Consider the following 25876-nt stretch of genomic DNA (forward strand, 5'->3'; position numbering starts at 1 on the left):
ATGAGAAGTGAAAACGTCCCCAATCCCCTACAAACACACACACACACGCACGCTCGCGGACACACGCACACACGAGCACACACGAACACACACACCTCACACATAGGCCAATCCAGGGGTTGAGTGTGCAAATGTGTCTATGAACCCCCATCCCATCCCCAGGACAAGTGACTTTGTCCAGTTCATAAATTCTTCATGTGAAACCCTCGGCGACATTGCTGCCCTCTCTCTCTCCCCCTCCTGCCCCCTCCCTCCATCCCTGGGTCCCCAGAGTGGCTGGAGAGCATCGGTGCGACCCAACACCCTGCCCGCCCGAGCCGTACCTGGTGGGACCGGCGGCACGCAGGCAGCCTCACACAGGGAGATAAAAGCCACTGCAGTGTGAAGAGAGATGTTCTGGATGTAAACAGGGGTGGGGGGACAATGTGACCGGCTTGCTGGGACGAATCAAGAACCATTTTGATTCACAGAATGAGATCTTCTTTTCAGTGGTGTATTTTGTTTATTTGTTTGTTTGTGCTCGGAGGGGGTAGAGAAGTGAATGTGGATGTAGATTAAGGCTTAGGGGAAGGTTAGGCAGGAATATCGGATCCCTGAGAAGATGTTGAATTGGTACCCACTGGCACACTGTGACTGATTCATGTAGTGTGTATGTTTATGTTTGAGTTCAAAGTTTTGATTTCCTGCACTCAACCAGAGTTCTCATGCCGAGAGCTTCTTGTAGATTTGCATGGTAAAATAGCAGCAGTCAGGATGGATAACTCCATTTTCTGTGCCTATGTAGGTTTTTGAACGTTCTAAGTTCTGCAACAATTGAAGGTTCTAAAATTCTATGTTGAATTCAATGAACCCAGATATTCTTTAGAACGTTCATTTCTCAACATTCCTGTCACACCAGTGTGACGGTACTCCTTTAAGGGTTAAATTCTTATCCTGCTCTCTCACACAGGCCACTATGGGAAAGAGTTCCTCCGTCAAGCCAGCCAAGATCCCCACAACTTCATCTCCTCTGGGTTTGTGACTCTTGGACGAGGGCATCTCAAAGGTACGCGCCAACCCCCCCACCGCACCCGACACAAATCTCTGCAAGCCTACTGAAGGTTTTAGGTCTCCCTAGTCAGTGTGAGCATCTGGACTCTGGCCCACCCAGCTGTCTGTGCTAATGTGAAATGTCATAGGACACCGTGGTGAAATCAGTTGCTTCCAGTGATTGTCAAGTTGACCTATGAAAACACCACAGTGAAGAATTGTCACATGTTTTAAAAGGAAACTTTTTAAGTCTAGTTGTCTTTTTTTTAAAAAAATATTCATTAAAAAAAACAGTAGAACATAACATTTCCCCTGACCTTTTCAGTAAGCCTCCAGCATGTTTAAGGTGCCAACACTGCACAGCCCCCTCATGTGATTTCCTCTGTACACTAACCGCCTGGTGAATGATAGCCTGACCTCAGCAGGACATATAAGATAGACATAAGGCACCATGGATGTACAGTATAGATCTCATGGTCCAGAGAGATGCTGTTTGACTATGACATACAGAAAGAAAGAGAGACACAGAAAGAGTGTGTGTGTGTGTGTGTGTGTGTGTGTGTGTGTGTGTGTGTGTGTGTGCGTATGCCTGTTTGTCATATCTGGGACTCACCTCCATGTTTCTGTTCTGATAGAGTGCAGTGTAGGGGTGACTGTGAATGGTAGAGAATGTTTGGCAGCACACGGCAACAATAGTGTTTCCTCGCAGCTAATTGGCAAAGAAACGATGCCACTGAGTGTTCTGCTTTTGTGGCACGGTGAATGTGGGAGTGATTTGCCCCTTTTGTTTCCATTGTGTGCTGTGGCCAATTCATGAAGGATTTGAATAATGGCGCAGCACACAGTGGATGATGCACGACATAATCATCCCCTCGTTTTTGCTCTGTCATTTCCATGTAAGATAAGTGTGTGTGTGTGTGTGTGTGTGTGTGTGTGTGTGTCTTTCTGAAAGAGTGTATGCGTGTGTACAAAGGGATTAGTACAAAAAGATGGAGGGAAATGTGTCATTGCTGCTTACAACAGTTCTTGAAGTTAGATTTTATAGTTTCACAGCTTATGAAAATGGTTCACTTCCAATACTGAATATTTTTTAAGGTATATAGAATATATTTCCCCTATACTGTATGTGTCACTACCAGAACTACATACTTTAATGTTGATTTTGTTTCCAGCATGACATTACTTTTCACAAATTTCACAGTGACCTTGACAGTGCCCAAGTCTCACTACTCCTGTTTTCTTTGTGCAAGATTTCACCTCCCACTAGCTGAGAATATAAAACTACCCGTGAAGAAAACACACCTATAAATGCCAAATGTCCTGCATAATGATCATACCATTTTATTATGTGCATGTACTGTATGATGTATGATTAGTTCTCCTGAATGGCACATGTCTTTGGGCCTGACCTGACCAGTGTAAAAGCTGTGCTAAAACATCAGTGTCAGAAACCAGAACATTGTGGTGGTAAGATCCTTGCCCCGTAGTGGCCCCTGTTTTATAGTATCTCTCCGTGGTTTATCTGAGGGCTGTTCTTGTGTCTTTGCAGCCCAGCATTCAGTTGACGAGTTAGGGATATCCTGGAGGGATAATCTGGACGTTCCCCTCTCCTACAGTACGTACAGAAACGTGTCTGCGTCCCTGTCCACCGTGTCCACTGCTTCCCGCTGACATATTCTGTGTGTCACAAAAGATGCATGTCATGAGGCAGGGATCCGCAAACAAGCGAGCCATTGGCCTATGCTTCCCAGTCCAAGATGTAGCAGCAAAGCCAGCATAGACTATGAATAATCACCATAATTTCCTGCAGGCAATACTCAAACCATTTCATGTTTCTGTAAGTGAATGCATTGGTATGCTGTATAAGTCGAGCAAACTTGGAGATGGTTGTCAGGCGCTGCTCTCCCAAAATGTATGAGATTTACAGAAAAAAAGGGGCTGCATATTCAGATTCTGCTCATGCTATTACTGTCTGCTCTGTGTCTGTCCATGTATATGTGAATCTGTGTACTTTTATGTATTTCGTTGTGATAACACATGATATAGTAGCATGCACAATGTTATGTTTATGTTAGGAAAACAACGATATCTGCACCTAGAAGGTAAGTGGAGTTTTATCTCACAGAATGAAAAAATGCTACCCCTGTTCTTGTCCAAGATATACTCCTGAAGATGACTTCCTGTTTCTGTTTCTGCCAATGTGAACCAATGCTGATGAGCACGGTTTAGCTGCTATCCTGTCATTAGCCTAATTTAATGCACAGGAGACCCACATTGCCGCTGTGGAGAAGCCTGTGCATGTCTAAACAACTTATTACAAGACAGCGCCCATAGTCACGCACATTAAATCAAACTAGTCCTCAAACCACACATTAGAAGTGGTTGTTGCCACTTGACAGCCTTGATTTTTACTCCAAATGTTATCTTGCAGACACTAGAACTCACCCATGCAAATTACAGAAACCCTCCACCTGCAAAAAATAATATATATATTTTTTATTTTCTCCTTCGGAGTACTATATATATATATATATATATATATATATATATATATATATATATATGCCCTATATATATATATATATATATATATATATATATATATATATATATATATATATATATATATATATATATATATATACTGTATATGGGGCAGGCATCAATCACAGCCATATCTCATTTCGGTCTGCACCCAGAAAACAAAAGTGTCCATATTTCACAGGTGGCTGATGGATGGCTCTGGCATGTCGGCCGAGCCGTGAGGAGATGAAGTCGCCTGCTGCGCTGCGTTAATTGATGGTGTCAGATGAGGTTCTAGCTCGCTCCAGTCATGCTGGTTTTGACTGACACACTGTCATGGCAGGATCCAGGCACCAGGGTCCTTTAAATGAAAACATGCTTCGGGGACAAGGCGCCATGTTTGCCATTAATAATCTGACTCTCGCGACAGATTACAGAGGCTTGTCGGTTCTGCCCCGCATACAGTATGGGGACTACAGTGCATTGTGTAGAATAGATAACTTCAGCATCTCTGCATGCATACATCAAATATACATCTCTACCAGTATATATATATATATATATATATATATATGTGTATATATATATATATATATATATATATGAGATAGAGGATAGATAGATAGATAGATAGATAGATAGATAGATAGATAGATAGATAGATAGACCAACAACTGGCTGAGGATTCTCAACTGAAAATATAGCATGGGTCGGGTACCCTTCTGGCTCACACCCCCATGTTCATCCATCGCCATGGTAATAGATTGGGCAGGTTGGATGTGGAGATTTAGCGACAGTGGGCTGCTACAGATTTATTTGACAGGCGGAGCAGGCCGCCGCCACCCAGTATATGGAGAGGGAGAATCCCGTCCATTAATCTCCTCGACAAGCATGGCATTGATCTAGGGTCTCGCTGGCTTTTTTCAGCAGCCCTCGGGGGATTTTTCTGTCAGCGGGTTTACCTTCACAGTAGAGGTTTATTTAGCATGAAAGGGACGTGAATCTCCCCCCTCCTGCTCCAGGTGGAAACTATGTGCATTTGTCCAGGGAGGAGTTACAAGATATGCTGAGGACTAATTTGATAACTTTAGATTTTCTACAGATATAATGAGAGGGATTTTAGCGGACACATTCTAAGAATGTGGTACCAGTGCAAGGTGACTGCTGAGCAGAATTTGTATTCTCTATCTAATTCTACTACAAAGTGTATTATGTTCTTATCCTCAAACACAAAAATATGTATCACCCAAAAATGAAAACTCAAGACGTAACAACTGCTGCCATTTCCTCCCTTTTCTTGTTCCATTCACTGACACCCACACCCCCTGTGGAATCTATTAATGTGCTTGACTTCGGTTACTATTTCATGACTTGCTCTCTCCTTGTGTTTGTTTCCTGTGGAAATGGGATTCTTCACCCTCCTCTCCACCCGCTCCTGTGGAAGGACGGTCTGACCTTGTCACCCCTCCTTCTCCCCTCCATGCTTTTTTTCTTGGAGGCAGTCTAGCATTACGTCCTGCTGTGAGAATGCACGAGAGTCCCAAGTGAGAAAGCGAGAGTGAAGATGACTTTCACAGATACCCATTGTTGCTTCAACCACAGCCATGGTTCTTTGTTGCTTTGGCCATAAGCCCTGCTGCTGCATTATTACCCTTTAAGCCGTTGGCGGTGTGTGGAAAGAGCAGTGTAAACATCAAGCAGTGCTCCCAAGGAAACATAGCAGCAAGCCTGACGTCTATTTTGCGCATGCCACTATAGGAATGATTGGCTTATCAGCCTAATCAGAAGCCATTGTAACCACGCAATTTAGCAAAATAAATGTGGCTGTGAAAAAAACCTTGAATGAAAGTTTAGGAGCAGCATCTAGTTTGCAGACTATATTTTTCCATTTGTGTCACTGATATTACTGTTCTGTACTGATATCTCCTGTTTCTAAGCCCACGGCGTCTTTCAAAAGGGTTATTCCAGGTAAGAGTTTACAGAAAAAGAGGTTTGATGGCAAGAGCCTGAACTCTCCGCTTCTGTCTTCTATCCTGAGCCCCATGCTCCTTTCTATCCTCCATCATGCCCTGTTGCATGGGTAATGGCCAGTTTTTGTTGTTCCTCAGCCCGAAGGTTTCGTGCTTTTTTTTATATCTTAATGACATGAGGCGCAATTGTGACAGGAAGAAAAAATGAGTGGATGAAAAGAAGTAGGCACGCTGTGGTCAGTGTGGAAGGTTTTTTCTGCCCCAGAACTCCGACTCTAACTAGCTTTTGTGTGTGTGTGTGTGTGTGTGTGTGTGTGTGTGCGTGAGCATTTCAGAAAAAAAGAGCATTTCAGGAGACTGAATGCTGCCCTAGAGTGAGTTTACACAGAAGCTCACTGTGAGAGAAAGAGAGAGGGAGAGAGAGAGAAAGAGAGAGAGAGTGAAAGAGAGAGGTGAACCTCGTGAGACTATTCTTTCCGAGATGTCTTTGATTCCTTTGACCAGCCTAGCTCTAATCTGTGACATGAACGCTAAAACATTTACGCTCAAGTCTTACTTCCCTAATGAGGTTCACTGCACTGAAATGATAGGCACTTCACGAATGTGCAAGAACATGAGATAACAGCCAGTGGGTCTTTACTGTAATTCTTCTAATTTAACTTCATGTGTCATGTATTATGTCCTATATTTACATTTTCTTTTGGCTCTGTGTTTTACTAACAAATGAAGTGGGTGCTGACCTTCTAAAATTTACCAGGATTAGTCTCTGTTGCCCAAAGCTTATGCCCACTTCTCTGAATAATTCATATCAGTGATGTTTGTTGTGTGTTTGTGTACAGATTTCATGGCTCGGCCATAGATCAGAGAGTTGTGTGTGTGTGTGAGTGAGAGAGAGATAGGACATCCGTTTTATGTGTGTGTGTGTGTGTGTGTGTGTGTGTGTAGCCTATATTTGTAATATATGTAGGCAAGTACATGTGTATGACTCTGAATTTTGATGGTTTGCTGCATTATGATTCACACAACAGGAAGGTGTGTGTGTGTGTGTGTGTGTGTGTGTGTGTGTGTGTGTGTGTGTGTGTGTGTGTGTGTGTGTGTGTGTGTGTGTGTGTGTGTGTGTGAAGGAAGTACAATACGAGGGAGGCTGCCCATGCATTAATGCATAGCCCTCTAATCCCAGCCAGCCTTTATCTCCAATAGAAAATATGATTCTCCCTGCCTTCTTTACCTTATCTGCATATCGCGCTCGTCACATTAACATCTGGAGGAGGTGACGTGGCTAGCATACCTCTCCAGCACCAGACCACGTGGGCCTAGCTTCAATGATAATGTGCACTTTTCTCTTCCCAGTGCTTTTTATTCTATTTTTGTTCTTTTTTTTTTCCACCTCCCATATCCCACAGAGTAGGAGGATATATGTGAGGTTCTCCTTCAAACCACGTCCGGGTGATTCATCAGGAGTAGGGAAAAGTTTCATTGATGATTTGCTCTTGAAATGTTGTTGTCAGGAGGAAGAACCGGATGGAAAAGTGGTGATCCATTTTGTCCTTGGCTGACTCAGTTGCTCAGTTGCACTCGTTCAAACACTTTGATAGACCAAAATGGGACACTGTCAGGCTGCTTGTGGTTATAGCATGATTCAACTGATTAGAAATAATGTGTGTGTGTGTATGCGTGCGTGTGTGCACGTGTGGTTGCTGGTTTATATGTGCAGTTATAAGAATCATGGATCATACACAGTACATCCATATAATATTGGAAAAGTTCCACAGACACACACAAACACATACACGCGGCACCCTCACACACACTCACATGCTAATTCACAGCGTATCTTTTGCATTATTTATTTTAGAGGGTTCTGTCAGTGTCCACATCATGTTAGAATGCTCCAGAAGTTCATTAATAACACGCATGAATTATTCATTGTTTTAATATTGTGACAGCAAAATGAAAACAGTCTTTTTTATTATTTAATTTCTCGCTTTAGCATTGAAAGTGGCGCTTGGAAAATAAATGTTGGCTTTTGAGTCCAGAGAACGCAACTCTGAACTCAAAGAATGGGCCCAACATCCCCTGCTTTGTCCACACTGAACCGAAAGAGAAAATTGAACACTTTAAGAGACCTGCATTTGACTTCAAGTACACACAGCGCTTTGTCCGTTTGACATTGAGAGACACAGCAGCGAGGTTTGTCAGAATCACAGAGGAGTCAGGTAGCAGTCACTTCTCTGTCTGTCCCTATTCATCTCTGACACTAAGGAACCCCCACAGGGAGGGAGGGAGGGCGTCAATCCTCACCAGTCTGTGTGCAAATTGAAAGTAATAAGGATAAAACACTCTCGCTATGACAGGACCAATCCAGTTAAGGTGTTGATTAGCCTTATCTGAAGCCTGCGTGCCAATATCTATTACAAGAGTAGTGTGTGACTGTGTGTGTCTGTGTGGGCATAGGTTGGTGTGTATGTGTGTGTGTGTGTGTTTGTCTGTATGTGCTGATTGGATGGGAGCAAGGACGGATCAGTGTAAAACATGGAGAGGCTCCTGTCAGCACGTTGGCAACAAGGCCAGTGGGCAAGCGGGGCCCACACCTCACTGCCCGCTCCAACAGATGGGACAGCAGCAGAGCACAGGGGCTCAACATGGCCGCTGGCGATGACCTCTGGCCTGGTAGAGGAATGGCTGCACTCTGGCACAGATGTTACAGGACAGTCTGCAAAAGCCAGAGGAGATGAGGAAGAGGTTCAAAAACAAATCATATTGCTCACTACATCAGTGGAGCTTTCTGGATCACTTGTTAGATCTTGTTGCCAGGTCGAGGATCCTGATGCTAACATGTAATACTATGGTGTATTTGAAGATACCGAAGATGAACTGTTGTTTTCTTTATAACGGAGCTGTAGGTTCCAGCTGTGGCTTTCTAATGATTGCAGGCTTATTGTTAGATTGCCAGAGTGAGAGCTTAGGTCCCCCTCAGGAAAAGACTGAAATTATGGACATAATGGCTTTGGGTTGACTGCTTTGGCATTATTATCCTACAGGGTGCATCCGACTTCCTGTAAGCAGGGCTAGTGACCCTCTTAGTTTCCAATTGTGAATTAAGCGAATGAAGCAGGTGCCATTTAAACTATCTGGACTTTTTAACTTCATGGTAACGACTTTGAGGAGTGCCAGCGGGTCTAGTGGTGTAATTTGCTGCCATTTTGGTCTCAAAGCAACCATGACGTGTGTGAAGATCACATTATACACCACAAACACACAGACACACACATGCACACACACACACTCTCACATCACCATTGACGCACATTTTACACGCATAGGAAGCAATGGGCGGACAAAAGCCAGCCTTGATTCGCAGGCGTCCGGGTGGGTGTGCTGTGCTTGGGGTGTTCATGCCGAACCTCTTGCCCTTCTCTCCGGGGTAATAGCAGCCACTGATGTGGATCCGGATGCGGCTCTCCTGAGCTGCCGGCCCAAATGGGGTGTAATTGCACCCCCGCCACCGAAATGCCGTGAGAGGCGACGAGTCACAGCTGATCTGATCTGTGGGATGATGATGATGGCGATGATGATGGTGATGATGATGATGAGGATAGTTACTGCACTAGTGTTTATGGATGGTGCTCGCAGAGTACAGTTCATTAGGTGTGGTAGTACTAATTTATGCGCACACCGACACACACTAACACCACCAACACACATACACAGTAAAGCACTTGTGAGTTAGAAAGACTGAATCTAACAGGGTTTTTCCAGAGCAAGTCAGTCCAAGAGATTGAAATACACAGAGCAAATGGTGTCTCTATGTATGTGGTGGCATGGTAGTTCAGGTAGCTTGTGTGCGTGAGGAAAAGCCTGAGTGCATGTACAGCTAAATGAAAGAATGAGAGAGAAGCAACATGTTTCTCTCTCTTTCTCCCTCTCTCTCTCTCTCTCTCTCTCTCTGTGTGTGTGAGAGAGAGAGAGATGATGGGAGGAGTGGCAGCCCTGTTATCAGCACTGTCCTGTGTGGGTTGTCCTGAAAAAAAGTCAGGAGTCTGATGCTGAGGAACAAGAATAGACACAGAGAAAGAGAGATAATATGAGAGGGGGATTTAGAGAAATAGAGAGTGTGAGGTGGGGGGGCAGAGGGAGTGATTGACAGGGAGACAGAGAGAGAAAGAGAGAAGGAAAAAGGACAAGCAATGTGAAGAATCACAAGTGAAGATGCACAAGACGGTGCCTGAAGCCAGGGAGTGTGTAGAAAGACAGACATGCACACATGAAGGACAGAGTCAAATCTCTCAGGGGACCAGTTAGGCTAGTTCTTCAGGAATAAAAATTATAGAAATACATATTCTCCTGTACACAGACACACACACACACACACACATACACACACACACACACACACACACACACACACACACACACACACACACACAAAGAGGCAGAGAAAATGCAAAACAGATGAAACAGTCAATCAGTGTGAAACTTCATCATGGAACAAAGAGAGAGAGAGAGAGAGAGAGGAATGGTAGGGACTGGGAGTGAGCAAAATTCATTCAGATGTTGAACATTCATTTTTGTGAAGATTCATTCAGACGTTGTGTTTATGCTTAGACATTTTTTTCATCGTGAGATTCTTCTGCTCGCTAAATGTTGCATGCTTTGAAAGCCTCAACAATGTGGGGTAGGTCTTTTATTGTGAGTTTGCCACCGTCTCTCTGTCTCTCACTTTGTATGTTTGTGTAAGAATATTCTTACACAAACCCTAATGCCACATACACTCGCTGAATATGCTGCTTACAGCCACACAGCCAAACTACAACCCTTACTTGCATTGTTTTGCCAAAATTGCCTTCCTCTCTGTTTTCACCCTATTTATATCTAACTGTAAGAGGAAGCTGGCCAGCATAATGTGAAGGTCTGAGAGAAGCTCTTTTTCTGTTACTATCACTGTTAGCAGTAAGAAGTACAGGAATTCCAGGAAGATATCTAAAGGCAAACATGTTGTGCACTGAAACAGCAGACCCCTTCTGGCATTTGGTTCTACGTGAAAAAAAAAAATGTTTAATGTAATTGTAGAATTACTCAGCAATTATAGTGATAATGTTGATATTTAATGATATTTAATTATTCTGTCATTTTGTATGCGTCATTTGGAGCACAGGCATGTTCTGCTGTGTTTGATTAGGTTTTTATTTTGGATGTTTACAAACATCCTCGTGCCACACCAAGGCTTAATTTGTTTGCACCCGTGCGGAATCCAAGACGGGGGAGAGATAAGTGGTTTGGTTAATGTCGTGTTCTGCAGGTGCCTACTCTCATGCGATAATCCCGGCGAGCTCTGCCAGGTCTTGTTGCGCTACTGAATAATGCTCCTTGGTTCCTCGGGTCCTGGTTCCTGCGTGCATACGGGAGCAGATCTGGCCCGAGGGGGCGATGGGAGAGGGGGGGCTCTGCAGGGGGGGAAGTCAGAGCCGTGGGGCCAATGCTCATTCTCCGCATTCCCTCCCCTCCTGCGGCCATAGACAACAGCTCAGACGCCAACTGTGAAATTAATTGAACTTGTGATCCGGGGGCCGGGACCGGCATCCACTCTGAAAAGGTGTGTGTACGCATGTGCCTACATCATTGTGCATGTGCCTTAAAGTGTGTGTGTGTGTGTGTGTGTGTGTGTGTGTGTGTGTGTGTGTGTGTGTGTGTGTGTGAGTAGGCGCATGTGTATGTGAGCATTAGTTTCTGACCAGTGCATAACCACAGAGACAGAAACTAGGTCATTGTTTGGTATAACATGCCTTTGAATTCCTTCAGATGGAGCTACATACTTACTTAGGCTGCAAGGACTTCCAGTTGCAAGGCAAACAGTACAGTAACTGTTTTGTGTACCATCACATACACAGAGGAGCAGGCGTCAGTTGTTTTTTGACCATGAAAAGTGTGAAACCTGTCACAGTGTGGCACATGCTAGTGACTTGATTTGTGATGTGAACACTATTAATCCATGCTAGAGAAAAAGACTAAAGAATCTACCACTACAAATTGAAAGGACTGCAAACAGTCACTGTCACATAACTCTAGAGGTTATGCACAGTATGGCTGTTCTCTCAATGCCATATTACCACTGCCAGCTTTGGTCAGTTCCTTTGACTAGTCCATACTGGTCCACTGCAGCAGATTCAGACACAGTAGATGTGTTTGCGGTCAGCTGCCTAAGTGGTCAGATCTGCATGGCCACTCGGGCGTGGAGCGGGCAGCAGGCACGTGGCGTGGAGAGCGTGCCATCGCAAGTGCTCATCGCTCAGGGCTCTCCGCGTCCCACAACGAACGGTTCACCATGCAGTCACAGGCCCCACGGATACAATCTGTGCTGCCCCACATTTGTGAAGTGGCTCTGTGAAAAAGAAAAGGAAAAAAAAAAGTGTCCATTAGTGTCCCACTGCTGTACAAAATGCTGCCCAGCTGCCTGTCAAGAGCTTAGGCAAATACTCAGTGTCAGGCTGGGATGGTTTGCTGTCGCTGTGTGATAGTGAGTTGAGTCTATGAGAATAGAAGTTTCTGCTGTGCTTGGCTGGAGATTGAAGAGTGGAGGAGTTGTCTTAATACTTCTTGTAGCCTGGTGCTATTCTCAAAAGGCTATGGAGAGTAACAGAGTTGGATCTGCAGCAGTAAACCACATTGGTAAAGATTCCATGAAATCCATGATAGTGCTATACCACATCAATTAATCAAATATGACGACAATCTGTGATTATTGGGGTTCAAGCAGGAAAAATCGGAGAAAGTCATTTTTGTTACTTTGTTTTGGTGTGTAGATGTTGTATACCAATTCTGGATGAATTTACTTCTGAAGAGTATATTTTAGTTTCAGTTTTGGGTTTTTTGAAAATTACGGTAGAATTGTAGGGAGGGAATGGAAAAACAATGGGTGTTTGATTCAGAAGTTTACAGGCAATGAAATGGGAAAAGAAATGTTGTGCAATCTAACACAGTTCCTGAGATATGAGCCAAAAACATGGATATTATAGTGACCCATGTGGCAAATTTGTGTCATACTTGATGCATAGTTTCTATGTCACTATGAATGAACCTGTGAAGTTTCATGAGGATTGGCTATTTACAATAGCATATATTGTGGTAGTATGCTGTGCACGAGCAGCCGTGAATTTCTGGTAGACATGCATTTGTGGCAATGTACGTAAAGGAATGAGTTCAAAAGAATCTAATCAGTTGCTCTTGCTCAAGAAAGGGACATACATGTGGCCTTGAACTTTGACCTATGACCTCCAAAATCAAATCAATTTATCAGGTCAATTCACACCAAAGATTCACAGTGAGACGGAACCGTAGAAGAGATGAGTTGCAGTGGTGTGAATTAAACGTTGCAAGATGTTGCCAGCGGTTGCAAGCCATTTCAATTGATTCGTCATGTCAAATCTCAGTAGCAATGCAAAGTAATCTTACAGGATATGTGACGGGTTGTCACTTAGTCAGTCCAGCAGCAGCATCAGGTCAGAGTGTTGGCCAAAGAGGAAACAGAGAAATACTTTATTAACTCGGTTTTGAAAAAGATCCATGTCTGCAAAACATCAGTCAAAACAGGTATGCTAATAAAGTGTCAAAACAAACAATTTTACTGACTGATGGCTTATCAGCTAGTTCATATCTGGCTACAACGAGTGACGTAACAAAGGTGTTGTTGTGGACCTTGGGGCATTCTTGAAATATCACGTTGACGAGATTGAGACGGACAGACGGACAACCTGAAAACATATTGATTCGCTGAGGCATAACTTTACTGCTTGGGCCTCTAATAATCACAATGTACAGTAGCCTTAGAGGTTCAAATTTACCAAAGCCAAATTGATTGTAAACACCGCTCAACCCATGACCGCCCAAGGAGTCCTTCATTCCACATCATGATTAATACTTTGAAGTATATCTCATAATTTCTTGCATTTTCAATTTCATTTATTTGTTTATCAACAACTGCAACAAGAAAATTGTCTAATCATCCAGGCTTTAACATTTTTGAAGTACTGAATGAATCATCTTTACAATCTTACTGTGTTTACCGAGTGCTATGAGCACCACTGACACAGGGCCTTTCATTACTTAGATGGAAATATTTGTTTATGTCCGCTGGCATGCAACGGTATTTAATTAGAATAGTTTGACTGGAGCGTGCACGAGTGCAGTTCACAAACACTGCAACCTTCACAAACATTAGCACAGCCAGTCATGTGGTAAAGGGCATGGCAGCTGCCCTTCTTAATCAGTTAATACATGTAAGCCTTTAAGCTTTGTTCCTTCCCATCTCCCAGAGATGCATAGTAATCACTTCATTACCCCAGGCAGGCAGGCTCACCACGGGCCCCTAAACAGGTACTACTGGGTTCAGATTGGACACCTACACCCCCTTTATCATCTATAATCTGGCTCTCTGATAAGTATGAAAGCACACGGGATGCATGGATGAATGGATGGAAAGATGAATGAATGGATGGATGGATAGACAGACAAACAGGCAGACAGATACTGGGGTGCAGACCGTCCCAGACTCACAGAGATGTGTGGCCGCTCTGCTTGACTCCTGCTGAAGGCTCAGGGCTGAACTAAGTGGTTGATTCACTCTCCTTTTTCCTCCCATTGTGGTGCTCCTGAGAACCAGTGAAAGGGCAAGGTGATAATATCACCCCACGGACCTGGTGGAGGAAGGTAAAGACAGCCAACAAGGCTGACACAATCACTAGTCAGAGCAAGCCTACTGATGTAGTGACCTCCCATTGTGGTGCTCCTAGTGTGTGCCTAACCTAGCTGTGAAAAGGCTATCGGATGATGGAACAAAACAAAGACACAAGTGGGAAAAAACACATGCTTTTACTAGATTCTGATTTATTTTCTGTTTATTTTTTCTCTCCCTTTCTCTCTCTCTCTCTCTCTCTCTCTCTTTCATCCAACATTAGGTCTCTTTACTGTATCTCACCTCTTTTTTCAGTACCATTCCTGCTATGCAGGGTTTGGCCAGGGTATCATAAAAGCTCAATTAAATCGTGTTGCAGTGGCTGAGAGAAGATGAAACATTTGAGAAATGCCTGGCTGTAAAAAGAACATGGCGTCATTTAAAGGCATCAGCACTTTCCACAAGGTGTAGTAATCGAATCCCACCCTCTCTCCGAGCCCCTTAGTCTCCCACCAGAGCTCCACACCAGTGTACTGCACCTCCACCCTCACACCATCCATAGCCGCTTCATCATCACGACTGCCCCTATAAACAGGCAGGCAGGCAGACAGAGAGCCCTGTACCTATATTACAACACTCCGTCATCCCACACACCTCCACTAACCCGATTGGTGATATTGGCTCTTTATGGCCAGTTGACTGTGTATTGTTTATATCCGTGTGTGTGTGTGTGTGTGTGTGTGTGTGTGTGAGAGAAAGAGAGAGAAAGAGAGAGAGAGATTGTGTGTGCTTATTACTTTATTTCCTGCTTCCCTCTGAGGGATTCTGATGTTTGTGTGGGTGTGAGTATTTGTTTGTGTGCATGTGGTCATGAGTGTGTAATTACTGAACTGGTAATGAGGGCATGAAGAAACAACAAAAGTAATGATCGGCCATCATCCTCACTGCAGGTTTCCTTCCCTGGGAATGATAAGGCTGCAAACAGGGGTCTGGTTAATCCCAGGTTACCATTGCCACAAAAAAAAGATAATTTTACCTCCACCCCAAACAACCCCACATCCACCCACCCACTCCTCTCCTGGTACTCAGCTCCCACCCCGCCCAGTGTGTATGCCCCCCTCCCCATCCCTGGCTCTTCTCCGAGAGGTGAAATTTGCCCCCCTGGTGCCCACGCTCTGCTGATGGTGCAGCTGGCCGCCTTCGCACTGGATCTTAAGCACAGATAATTGTCAGGCTTGCGGGGCAGAAGGGAGAAACGGAATGGGAAGGAGAACAGGGGGGAATCATCCCAAGGTGCACATTCCACACAAACCGCACTTACGCCCAAGTGATTAATCTCAATTGTTGGCGAAAAAAACGGGTCGCTCGAAGGGAGAAAACTTTTCATAGGAGCACGGTGCAATTAGCTGTGTGTGTGTGTGTGTGTGTGTGTGTGTGTGTGTGTGTCTGTGTGTGTGTGTGTGTCTAAGAGAAGGAGAGAGACAGAGAGAGAGTGGGAAAGAGAGAAAGGAAGTGAAGTGAAACCAACACTGTCGATGAATCATGACTGAATGGACTTGAAAGTACATTTCTTCGAATGGTTATTCTGATTCTGCTAAAGTGCTGGACGTTTAGCTCTTCCAGATCATGCCGCAGTGGAGAAAAGGGAAATAAAAGTGAATGGGATTTGTCAATAATGGCTCATTTCACATAACCTGCACCAGTAGTGGCACCTCCGGTGTGGTTTGCTGTCGTCCCAGTCTACCTCGTTGCCTTAGAAAGCCCTCCCTAGCCTTTCACAATGCTAAATAAATCCTTTAATCATTTTGACCTTCACAGATCATTTCTCACCCAAAATTTGTGAGAGCGGAGGGAATTTCATTAGCTCGGCTAATGTGCGCCGGCTAAAGTCATTGTGGTCCTCATATAGCCGACGGCAGGGTCAGTGTCATCAATGATGTGAAAGCAGCTAATTCTGGGGGAAGTTCTTTGGGTGCTAATAATGGAATCAGGGCATTCTTCAGTGATAAATATGCCCCGAGGTCGTGGACTCCCCACATGTCATATTTAATGTTCCACAGTCCATGTACTGAGCTGCAGAATGGCCCTTTGTTGCGGTAGTCAACTTTTAAAATAGCAATCTCAATTCATACAGTTGTTGGATTCCTTTTTCTCTTTTGTGAGATGACCTCAGCCTCCTCGTGAGGGGAGTTCAGTTGCATGCTCTTTATATGGCTGTGTGACTGAGCTCTGTTAAATGTGTTTCAATATTATCTAGTGACGCACAGACAGCATAGCTAGGTCAAGTATCAGTATTACTCAAATCAAAGGCAAGGGGGGAAATAATTCACACATATCCAAGCAGATGGTGAATGTAGATGTATTGTTGTCATTGGTACATTGTTTTCTTGACTCGCAGCTAATTGTGATGGGGCCAATAAAAATGTCAAGGGCAAAGAAAAAATATCAAGTGGAGGAAACTGGCAATACAAAACATGAGAGAGAGAGAGAGAGAGAGAGAGAGAGAATAAAATAATAAATATACTGTGACAAAGAGAAAATGATATTTACTCTGAGGTTGGTTTACTTAACGCCTGACCCAGTCTCTCTTAACAAAGGTGTATTGTATGACTTAATGGCTGGCTGTACTGCCTGTTCCACTGCAAACATACATTCTCATAGCATATGTCTCCCTGGGCCTTTCACACAGGCAAAACACACACACAGGCTCTCGTTACTAAAGAGTAGTTCAAAAACAGAATAATTTTCAGTATGTCCATTAGAATAGTCTGTATTCTGTATTCAAGACTTTGATATTCTACTCATGGGAAGATGCATAGTAGTGTATTTATGTTTTAATCTTCAACAAAAACTACACACTCTAGTTTTAAGCTTCTTACTTAATTGTATCTCCCCAAAAGAAATGTTGAAAAATGACTATGGTACATGATTGAGAGACTTGAATACTTTCTCCAGTTCTTAAGAGTTTCGAGTTTGTTTAATTTACACAAACAAGCAGACAGACAGATGCCAGGTCTTCCCTGTGGAAGATTCTCTTTAAGCCTCTTCTCACATAATACACTCAAATTAGGAGTGTTTGACTTATTTTGATTTTAATAGGTTAAGAGCGCTGTTTACATGAATACGTCTTGTGTTGGGAGGATTTAGTTTGTAAATTTAATCCATTACACATTTAGTCAAATTCAGCCAATTTAAATATCAGTAACCTTTTGCGGGAATCAGAGGCTGCCTCGTTAATGTCTGGTAACATACCAGCACAGAAGGTATAGACATAAATAAGCATTCAGTTCCTCCATGACATGCGTTCCCTGTGTGATGGATATCCTTCTAATGATGCAAATGAAGGGCGTCATCAGAATTTCTCTCCAGACCCAAAGTTCAGCCGATAGTGCGGCCTGCGAATTAAAACTGACAAATATGTGTTTGGCGTCCGGATGAAAAGCCTCTGCCATAGATCACTTGGAACGCCAGCCAGCCATTTCCTCAAATAGAAGCTGCCACTCTGGCTTTAATTTAAAGACATGGGATTCAAGTCATCGTGGACTTTACTTTGCACTTCCTGACCTTTCCGTTTTGCCACTTATTTGAATTAGTCTCGGCCAGGCCAGAGGGGAAAATATATATGCACAAACTTGCATAATCTGGGTTTTCAAATGAAATCAACGTCAAAGTGCGTTGAGATTTGGACATGGTGCCTGGGTGGATATAGGGAATTGGGTTTAGGCCTCCTAATGGACTGATGGGAAGAAAAAAGCTGCACCTGAGAGTGAAAATCTGCAGTGTGCAGGCATGTGATGCTCTGGGAAGGAAGGAATTCATTTGGCCTAAACTTAACTGTTAGATCACAGGTCGGCCCTGCACCAGCGGTTTCAATATCTTTGCTCTAATCTCAGGTTAAGTTGTGTGCAAGGTTTCCATAGTAACTTGCCCTGAATAAATAGAGAGGGTGCTTCTTTCACATGGATCTTTTCATTCGTCCCTCAACTAGGAAGAAAAGGAATGGAGCTGACATTCAGTCAACACAAGAGTGACAATGAATGAACATGTCTTTGGAGTTTGGCATTAGTTTGATCAGTTTGATATCCTTTTTTTTTAGAAAATGTATTAAATATATAAAATATTTTAGAAAAACCTCGCACAAGATCACGCACGGACCCAACATGTGTGGTGGGTCTTCCTTTTAACTGTTCAATCCGGTGTTCCTATCTGGTGTTGAACATATTTCCATATTATTGCTATTGAGTTTATCAAGGCTCTTTAGCCTGTAATATGATCAGCTATGAGATGTGTCATATATTTTCCGCAACAGAATTTTTTTTCTAGTTTCACATTTTTCCATTAAATATTTAGAAATATCTCATGTCCATGTACTAATAATGGTCATTTAGAGCTTAGTACCAACCCTGAACAAATTTCTCCACTATTCAGTATTGCCGCCAATACCATACTCCATACTTATTCCTTATGCCTATTTGGCACATATATAGTGTCTCGCATTGATTACCATCACCATTGGTGACAAATAGACGAATGAACGCCTGTCAACTTTCAAGGGCCAGGAATAAGTGAACGAAAGCAAGCTCATTGTCGAAGCCAGCAAGAACGAGTCCACAGAATTTTGCAACATGTAATGCAAGCTATTACCAAGGGCCATTGGCTATGTAGCCTGAGCTTCATGATTCACATTAGATTAGAACAGACTTCCCGCATTTTCCCCGAGGGGCCCATTTGTCTTATGGCAGTCACGAAATATCAGTTAATGGTGACAAATACTCACTGTGTTGCACACACACACGCCACAATTTATACTTAGCCTTTACCTTTCACACCATATTCATTACGGGCCTCCGTTATCAGGTGTGGATGGATGGACAAAAGAAAACCTGGTGCGTGTGGCAGAACTGACAAGGTGCCCATTTTCCCGCTCTTTAACAGTGTGAGCGTAATTCTCGCTTGTGCTTGTTAATTAAATTGATGGTTAGTGGAGTTAGAACTCCCAACATCTTAAAACAGCCCGTTATTTGACTGGTCTAAGGGCTTCCTGCATGTAAATGCTGGTGGATGGAATGAAATGAATCCTATGGACCCGGGATCCTTCAGGACTCTGATGGGAAGGAGGTGAAATATGTCCTTCATGCCTGACCCTAATAGCCTCACACCTTCTGTTATGCAAGTGCTTCTCCATGGAACTCTTTCTCTCTCTTTCTCTCCCTCTCTCTTTCTCTGTTTCTCTCTCTTACACGCTCTCTCTCTGCTCTTATTTTCTCTTTCACTGTTCTCAGCTTCTTTCATTCACAACTCCATTCTTCCCCTTTATCATCCCACTGTCATTTTCTCCAAGCCTCCTCTACTTGTAATTTATTTCCTTTTCCTTCTCCCTTCTTTTATATGTCTTGGCCCTTTATTCACTCCTCTCTCTCTCTCTCTCTCTCTCTCTCTCTCTCTCTCTCTCTCTCTCTCTCTCTCTCTCTCTCTCTTTCTCTTTCTCGCTGTTAGTGTGCTCAGTGCTAACCGACCCAAACTCTTCAGAAGCTGCCCTAGTTAAGGGGGTATTTTAAGACTTCCCAGACGGGCTAATGTGCCCTCTAAACTGCAGTTGGTGTCATTCTCAAGTGCAGCCTTTTTACCTCCGAACTGAAGGGAAAGAGTCGAGAAGACATCTCAGCTTTACACAGGGCCATGTTCTGTTCTATTGTTTTTGGATCATGATGTCCCAGCTGGGGTGGAATTTGGGCTTTAAGAACTACACACTGAAGAAAAAAGGGAGGCCCTGAGGTAGAATGTAGACAATTGAATTCAAGCGAAGAGCTTGACAAGGTTATAGCATTCTTTCCTATGATTTAGGCTTTCATGGCTCCATGCCATGAAAGCCCATTGAGAAGTGCAGGAGCAAATAGATGTGTTTTTTTTTCATTATTGCAGTTTGGTTGATTTATATTTGGAAACAGCCTTTAAATGCAGACATAAAATAATGTTTGAGCTGTGAAGAGATGTGTTTGTTTTGTATTTTCACTAGTGGTGCATTGCCAAAGTAAGATGTTCACATTCAGTGTTATTCTTTCTTCTTCGAGAGCAAGTTTGGCATTGGTGATACATTCATACCCAGTTGCTTTTGCAGAACAAAGAAATAGGCCTTATTTTCATTAGTGTGAATTGAGTTGAAATGGTTCCTCCTCCCCTCTGTCCTTGACTGTTTGTGCTTCTTGATTTACTCAGTGCTTCGATGTGCAGACACCTCACTTCCCCCTTTTAAACGGCCTCGCTGAGGGATGGGATGACCCCCTGATTATATTTTTCAGTGCCATTGGGCAATGAATGACGCGTCTGTAATGTTTTCAGGCCAAGATTCTCGTTAATCTGCTAATGCTTTTTAAATGGAGTCAGAGATGGTGATGTGTCTGGCATGCTTATAAAGGAGCCTATTATCTCGCATGCAAGTACAGAGGGGTGATAGCTCCTATACCAATACACTAGTTTGTGACGGCATTTTATAATTACCTTTTTTGTGTTTGTGTCCCCCTGTCATCTAAATTGCTTATGTGTCATCTGTACGGGTGAAACGAGCTGCAAAACACATGTCTTGCTGAAAGGCGTTATTTCTCCTCTGTGACTCAGATGAATTGTTTGTCTGGGGTGCTTGTCAGTACATCGTCTGGCCCCTGCATCATTGTCTTATACCGACCATGCGCTGTATATTGGAAAAGTCACATCTGGGGCTGATGGGTTTTCTGTGGCACACATTTCATACGTGGCAGTTTATGAGTTCCCACTCGCTAATCTTACAGTTTTATTTGAAATAGCTAAGCATCAAATGCAGTAGGCCTGTAGACTTTCCCATTAGACAGTGAATGTTTATTCTTATTTCGCATTTCATGTGAAGTTATACCTGTATGTGGCCTGATGTGTGTTTGAAGCCTGTGAAACAGGTAATGCTCCTTAAATGGGCAAAAAAACTACATCTAAACATTCAGTGAGATTACAGAGAAACTTTGCTTTTTCACTTGTAGTGGTCTCTTAAGAAGCCTGCTACTCCCTGAGTATCATATAAAAGCTTCCTTTGTTTTAGTTATAACTTATCAGACATGATGGGTCAGTTTTGATTAGCAGCGGGTAGCCAAAGAAGACACTTACAGTGCACTTGACCATGGCTTGTTTTTTCACTGACACAGCCCTGGGTACGCAAGTAGATTTGCCATTTAGACAGCGTGCACGCTGGACAGGAAGATGATAACTACATTGGGCACAAACTAATAAAGACGCGCTGCCTCTCACCTGGCCATAGACATGTCTGCTTGACCAGCCCGCCATAGAGATCTCTTTTTCATGGCCATAGACTGTGTGAATCAAGCCTGCATCCACATTCTCTGGACTGAGCTTCCTCAGAGCTCCCAGTGTCTGTCCCATACACGTTTCTGTTCACCTCCCCAAACTGTACAAGGCCCTCGAGGGGGCGGCAGAACGGCCTCATCCTGTGACTAATTAAAAGAGTAGAGAGGGAAGGGCTGATGGAGAAAGAAAATGAAGATTAAGGGGAGAGACAGAAAAGAGTTTTTGGAACAGCAAAATGACACTGAAAATTAAAACAAAATGTTGTCAGGTCATCATTTCAATGTTTAAACAATAGCTTATTTGTTTTGTGCAGAGAAGAGATATACTATCAAGCATTCATTAAATTGAGTCAGAGATATGGAGAGAGAGAAAGGGAAAGAGAGAGAGAAAGAAAGAGGGAGGGAGAGAGAAAGAGAGAGAGACCATGTACACCCCTGTGGTGTGCTTTCATGGAACAAAGAAGGATGGAAAGAAAGAAAAAAAGAAAGGAAGAGTAATCATTAAGAAAAAAGCCATGAAGAGATATTTCCCTAACCTTTGGTATACTGATTTATCACAGGTGCTGCTGCACTCATCCAGCCCTGGCAAAGAACCAGCGAACATTCTGGAAAGGTCAACATGATGCCACTGCTATCTTATGAATCTGGCAGACAGTGCTTGGCTAGCTGTGTTTGTCTTTAGCCTCGTGACTTTAAACACTTTATCTTTGCGGGGGACGATGTGTTTGATTGGATGTGAATTGAAGAAGACTCCTGGAGACTGGCGTGGTGTGTGCAGATGACGTCTTGCCATAATTGTTTTGGTCCCGCGTGAGCGAAGCTGTCAGCGGTCGCCGTGACCCTTCTCTCTTCACCCCCTCCGTGTCATTTTCACTCCTCTCATCCTCTGTTTCTTCCATCCCTTCGTCTGAGAAGAACTAATATCACACTCGTTTTCACACCAACTGTGCCTAACTGTCTGTGGTAATAGTACTACGAGGAGTTTTTGTGGTGCCTATCAGCAGACTGAATGTGCACTCTCACTCTCACTGCGATGGTCTGAATGTGTCACACAGTAAGGGCAATGGTAACAGAACCTGGTTACAGATCTACGGGTATCATACTTCAGCCTCGTGAAATACCCCTGAAAACAACAGTCTTAATTCTTTCACCCCCGAAAGAAATACACACTGAACTACCTCATAATATTATTAGGATCTATTTGACACCTGCCTGACTCCCAAGGGGTTGCAGTAAAACCCATGTTCCAGATCTTGTATCCCATCCTTGCTTGGCAGCTGTCTCCTCCAATTTTTTTTACTGAGATATTGATGTATTGAAAAAACAGTTAGAATTAATGTAAATGCAGCAAATCCAAGCTGGGTTTGTTTTCCTCTGCTCAGCTGGTTGTGTTTAATTAGTCCTCGCTCCTCAACATAATCCTCCTGTGGGCCAGGGAGAGCTGTTGCTGCTGTGTGTGTGTGTGTGTGTGTGTGTGGGGGGGGCTGGGTCTGCTTCTGTAGTGCTGAGCTGGAGAGAAAGCTGGTCACCCACGCAAAGATTCCCACAGGAAATATTTATTTTACAGCCCCATTTGTTGCTGTTACCATAATTGCTCTCTAGTTATTACCTTGCTACGCATACACACACACACACACACACACACAGCAGAGTGGCAACATCTCTACATGTGTGAGTGGCCACAGAGATCTGAAACTGGCGTGCTGAGAGACTGCTCGTGCCACGAAATCCCCCAAGGACAACCTGAACCACATATGAAGAACCACTCCTGTCTGCAAGCACTGCCATGGCAACGTCGAAGAAGTGGATGAAGAAGAAAAAGACAAAGAATTAGAAGAAAAAGAAGAACACAGAGAGCCATTATTTCCCTCAGCATGCTAATGAAAGTCAAGCCCGCTGCTCATTCCCCCCCCCCCCAACGACCCTCCTAGCCCGCCTCGTGTAATTAATGCCTTGCCTTCCCCAAGCCCTGGAGTGTCTGCCTGCCGGCTGCCTGCCCGCCCTGGCCGTGTTTATTCGAGATACTTAGAGGGACGCTCGTCATTATGAGCAAAGACACCGGCTTAGACAGCTAATCAATAGCACCCATACCTCTGCTTTCCTGGCAGCGGCGGTGCCATTGCCCAACCCCCCACCCTCCTCCACCCTCTGTCATTCCTCTCATCTGTCTGCCTTCCTTGGTTCAGGCTGCGGCTGTGGATTCAGGCTCGGGCTGCCTGTTCTGCCCTGCAGCTGCAGGACGTGATAGCATAATGTAAATCAGCATACATTCGTCAGAAGGGCTGCACAAATGACGGAGTGCTACGCAACAGCAACAGCCATTTATGCAGACATGCAGTTTTAAACATTCTTTGATTGGCCAACTTACATTAATTGCTTTTACATAAAAACACAAATAAAATAAATGGTGTCATAGCCTGTGTAGACCTATCATCATTTTAGGGACATTAGTCTTAATTTAGGCAGGTGCTGCTTCTCACAGTGATGTACTGTGGCCTAAGTAGAATAATATTTTGGTTCTTCTGATGTTTTATTTGTTAATACCCCTGAACACACAAAGACTGTCAGGCTATTACACATCTTTACACACAATACATCTATGGAATGCACAAGACCTTCAAAGCTAAACTAATAAATCCAGATGAGTGGTGTAGGCCATCAGTCCTCTTCCTGCTAAAGCTAACTAGACAATAGCTTGTCTCAACTTTCACCTTGGTTGACGAATGTTGTGATTAGTGGAGATTTCACTGGGATGAAATGAGAAGGTCTCAAAGTAGTAAACAAGTGCTTGTCTACTCTTTTTCATGTACGTGAACAATAGTTATGCAGTATTATATTTTCAGAAGGGATTATATTATCACATGAAATGGCTTTTATTGGGACCTTTTGGCAGGAAGTTTTCCCCTGATGGTATTTTTATGAACTGTGTCTATAGTTATGGCCCTATAACTGTGGACAACTTCCATTGAATGACTCCAGGGTTTTACCGGATAGTGGCAAAGCACCATTAACTTTTCCCAGTGGATAGCTGGCATGATTCAAAGATCTCCCTGATACAGCATGAGAGCATTAGGATCAGAGTGAAAGTAGTGTGCACTGCATAGACTCTGAAATAAAGCATCCTATTCTTTTTCAACACATCACTAAAATAACACCTGGTAATTATGTGACTTCCAAGGAGCGGATGACTAATTATTACCTGACTTATTCATCATGGTGCTTCAAGGTGATTCAAAGTTAATGCTGCTAAGTAGGTTAAATCCTCCGTGGGGCTGCAGAGCTCTTGCTTCTGAACTTTGTTTTTTGTGGTAAAGAGGCTCAATATTCTTATGACATAGTGTTATCAAATCACATCATTTTAATCCTAAAGTGAATTGTAAACATATGTGACTGATACTTCCTTAAATGTTTGTATTTGCAGAATTTAAGTAATTTTGTATTAACCATTTTTTGATAGTCATATTATTCCAAGCTGACAGATTTCCCCAAAATTGAGTCACTGCACAGATACCGGATTAATCGCAGTAGCAGGATCTAGATGAGAGGAGAAGACACTGACTCACTCTTTGGCTGAAGTGTATGTAACTAAAGTGATGGATTCAGACGCTTACCAGCATGTGCAATACCTTAGGTATAAAATCAATCCCCTTGGTATCACCATACATTATAAAGCGACATACAAGGAAGATCAGATGACTCCAAATGTTAGTCACTTGGGAATGACTTCATTAATGCTGGAGGAGCCGTTCTGCTCATATTCCCTATTTAGAGCATCATGGAAGAATACTGCTGGCAATGTTGATATTTGTCAGCATTCAGTCAGCAATGGGTCTAAAGAAGTAATGAACCTCACAGGAAATCAAGCACATATCGCTAAATGAGCGCTAGCAGTGCATTAGTGTGGTGGTTTATTCTCAGCACACATTATGCAAGGCACATCTGTAATCACCACACTTTATAACTGAGCCAGACAGCAGAGACAAGGACAATTGCTATTTTCATCCATACAAGCTCAGGATGCAGTCATGCACCCTGGATCTGTAACATTGTTTGGCAGAAGCAGAATAGAAATGCAGGTGTATAAATAGGTGTAAATGGGGTCTTTCCTGCTATTTATATCTCTTCTTTGATACTCTAAATCTACAGGTATATCACATGTAATGGCCTGGTGCATTGTATTGTATTGTCTATGGTCTGAAATTAACATCTGATGCAGTGTAATCCGGGGGTATAGGAGGGAAGGCTCATTTCATGTCTTTTTTTTTCTTTCAAAGAAAATTAGGAACAAAAATGCAATCAGCCACTGAACATAGAACAAATGGTGCGAAATGTTTAGACGAAGCTTCCCCAGACTTGCA

At 43.3% G+C, this 25876-nt stretch overlaps 1 protein-coding gene across 4 annotated transcripts in view; it reads left to right on the forward strand.

Annotated features, from left to right (window-relative positions):
- Positions 1–25876, forward strand: part of LOC125296746 (protein shisa-6) — a 51957-nt gene that overhangs the window by 12558 nt on the left and 13523 nt on the right. For 3 of the 4 annotated variants that reach the window (XM_048246821.1, XM_048246823.1, XM_048246822.1), the window contains exons 4-5: positions 950–1045; positions 2579–2644. In XM_048246821.1, the coding sequence (XP_048102778.1) occupies positions 950–1045; positions 2579–2644 (162 nt within the window). The remainder of the gene's footprint in view (positions 1–949; positions 1046–2578; positions 2645–25876) is intronic. The other variant, XM_048246824.1, reaches the window with a different exon arrangement.

This window comes from Alosa alosa, chromosome 6, assembly GCF_017589495.1.
Source record: "Alosa alosa isolate M-15738 ecotype Scorff River chromosome 6, AALO_Geno_1.1, whole genome shotgun sequence".
Classification (NCBI taxonomy): domain Eukaryota; kingdom Metazoa; phylum Chordata; class Actinopteri; order Clupeiformes; family Clupeidae; genus Alosa; species Alosa alosa.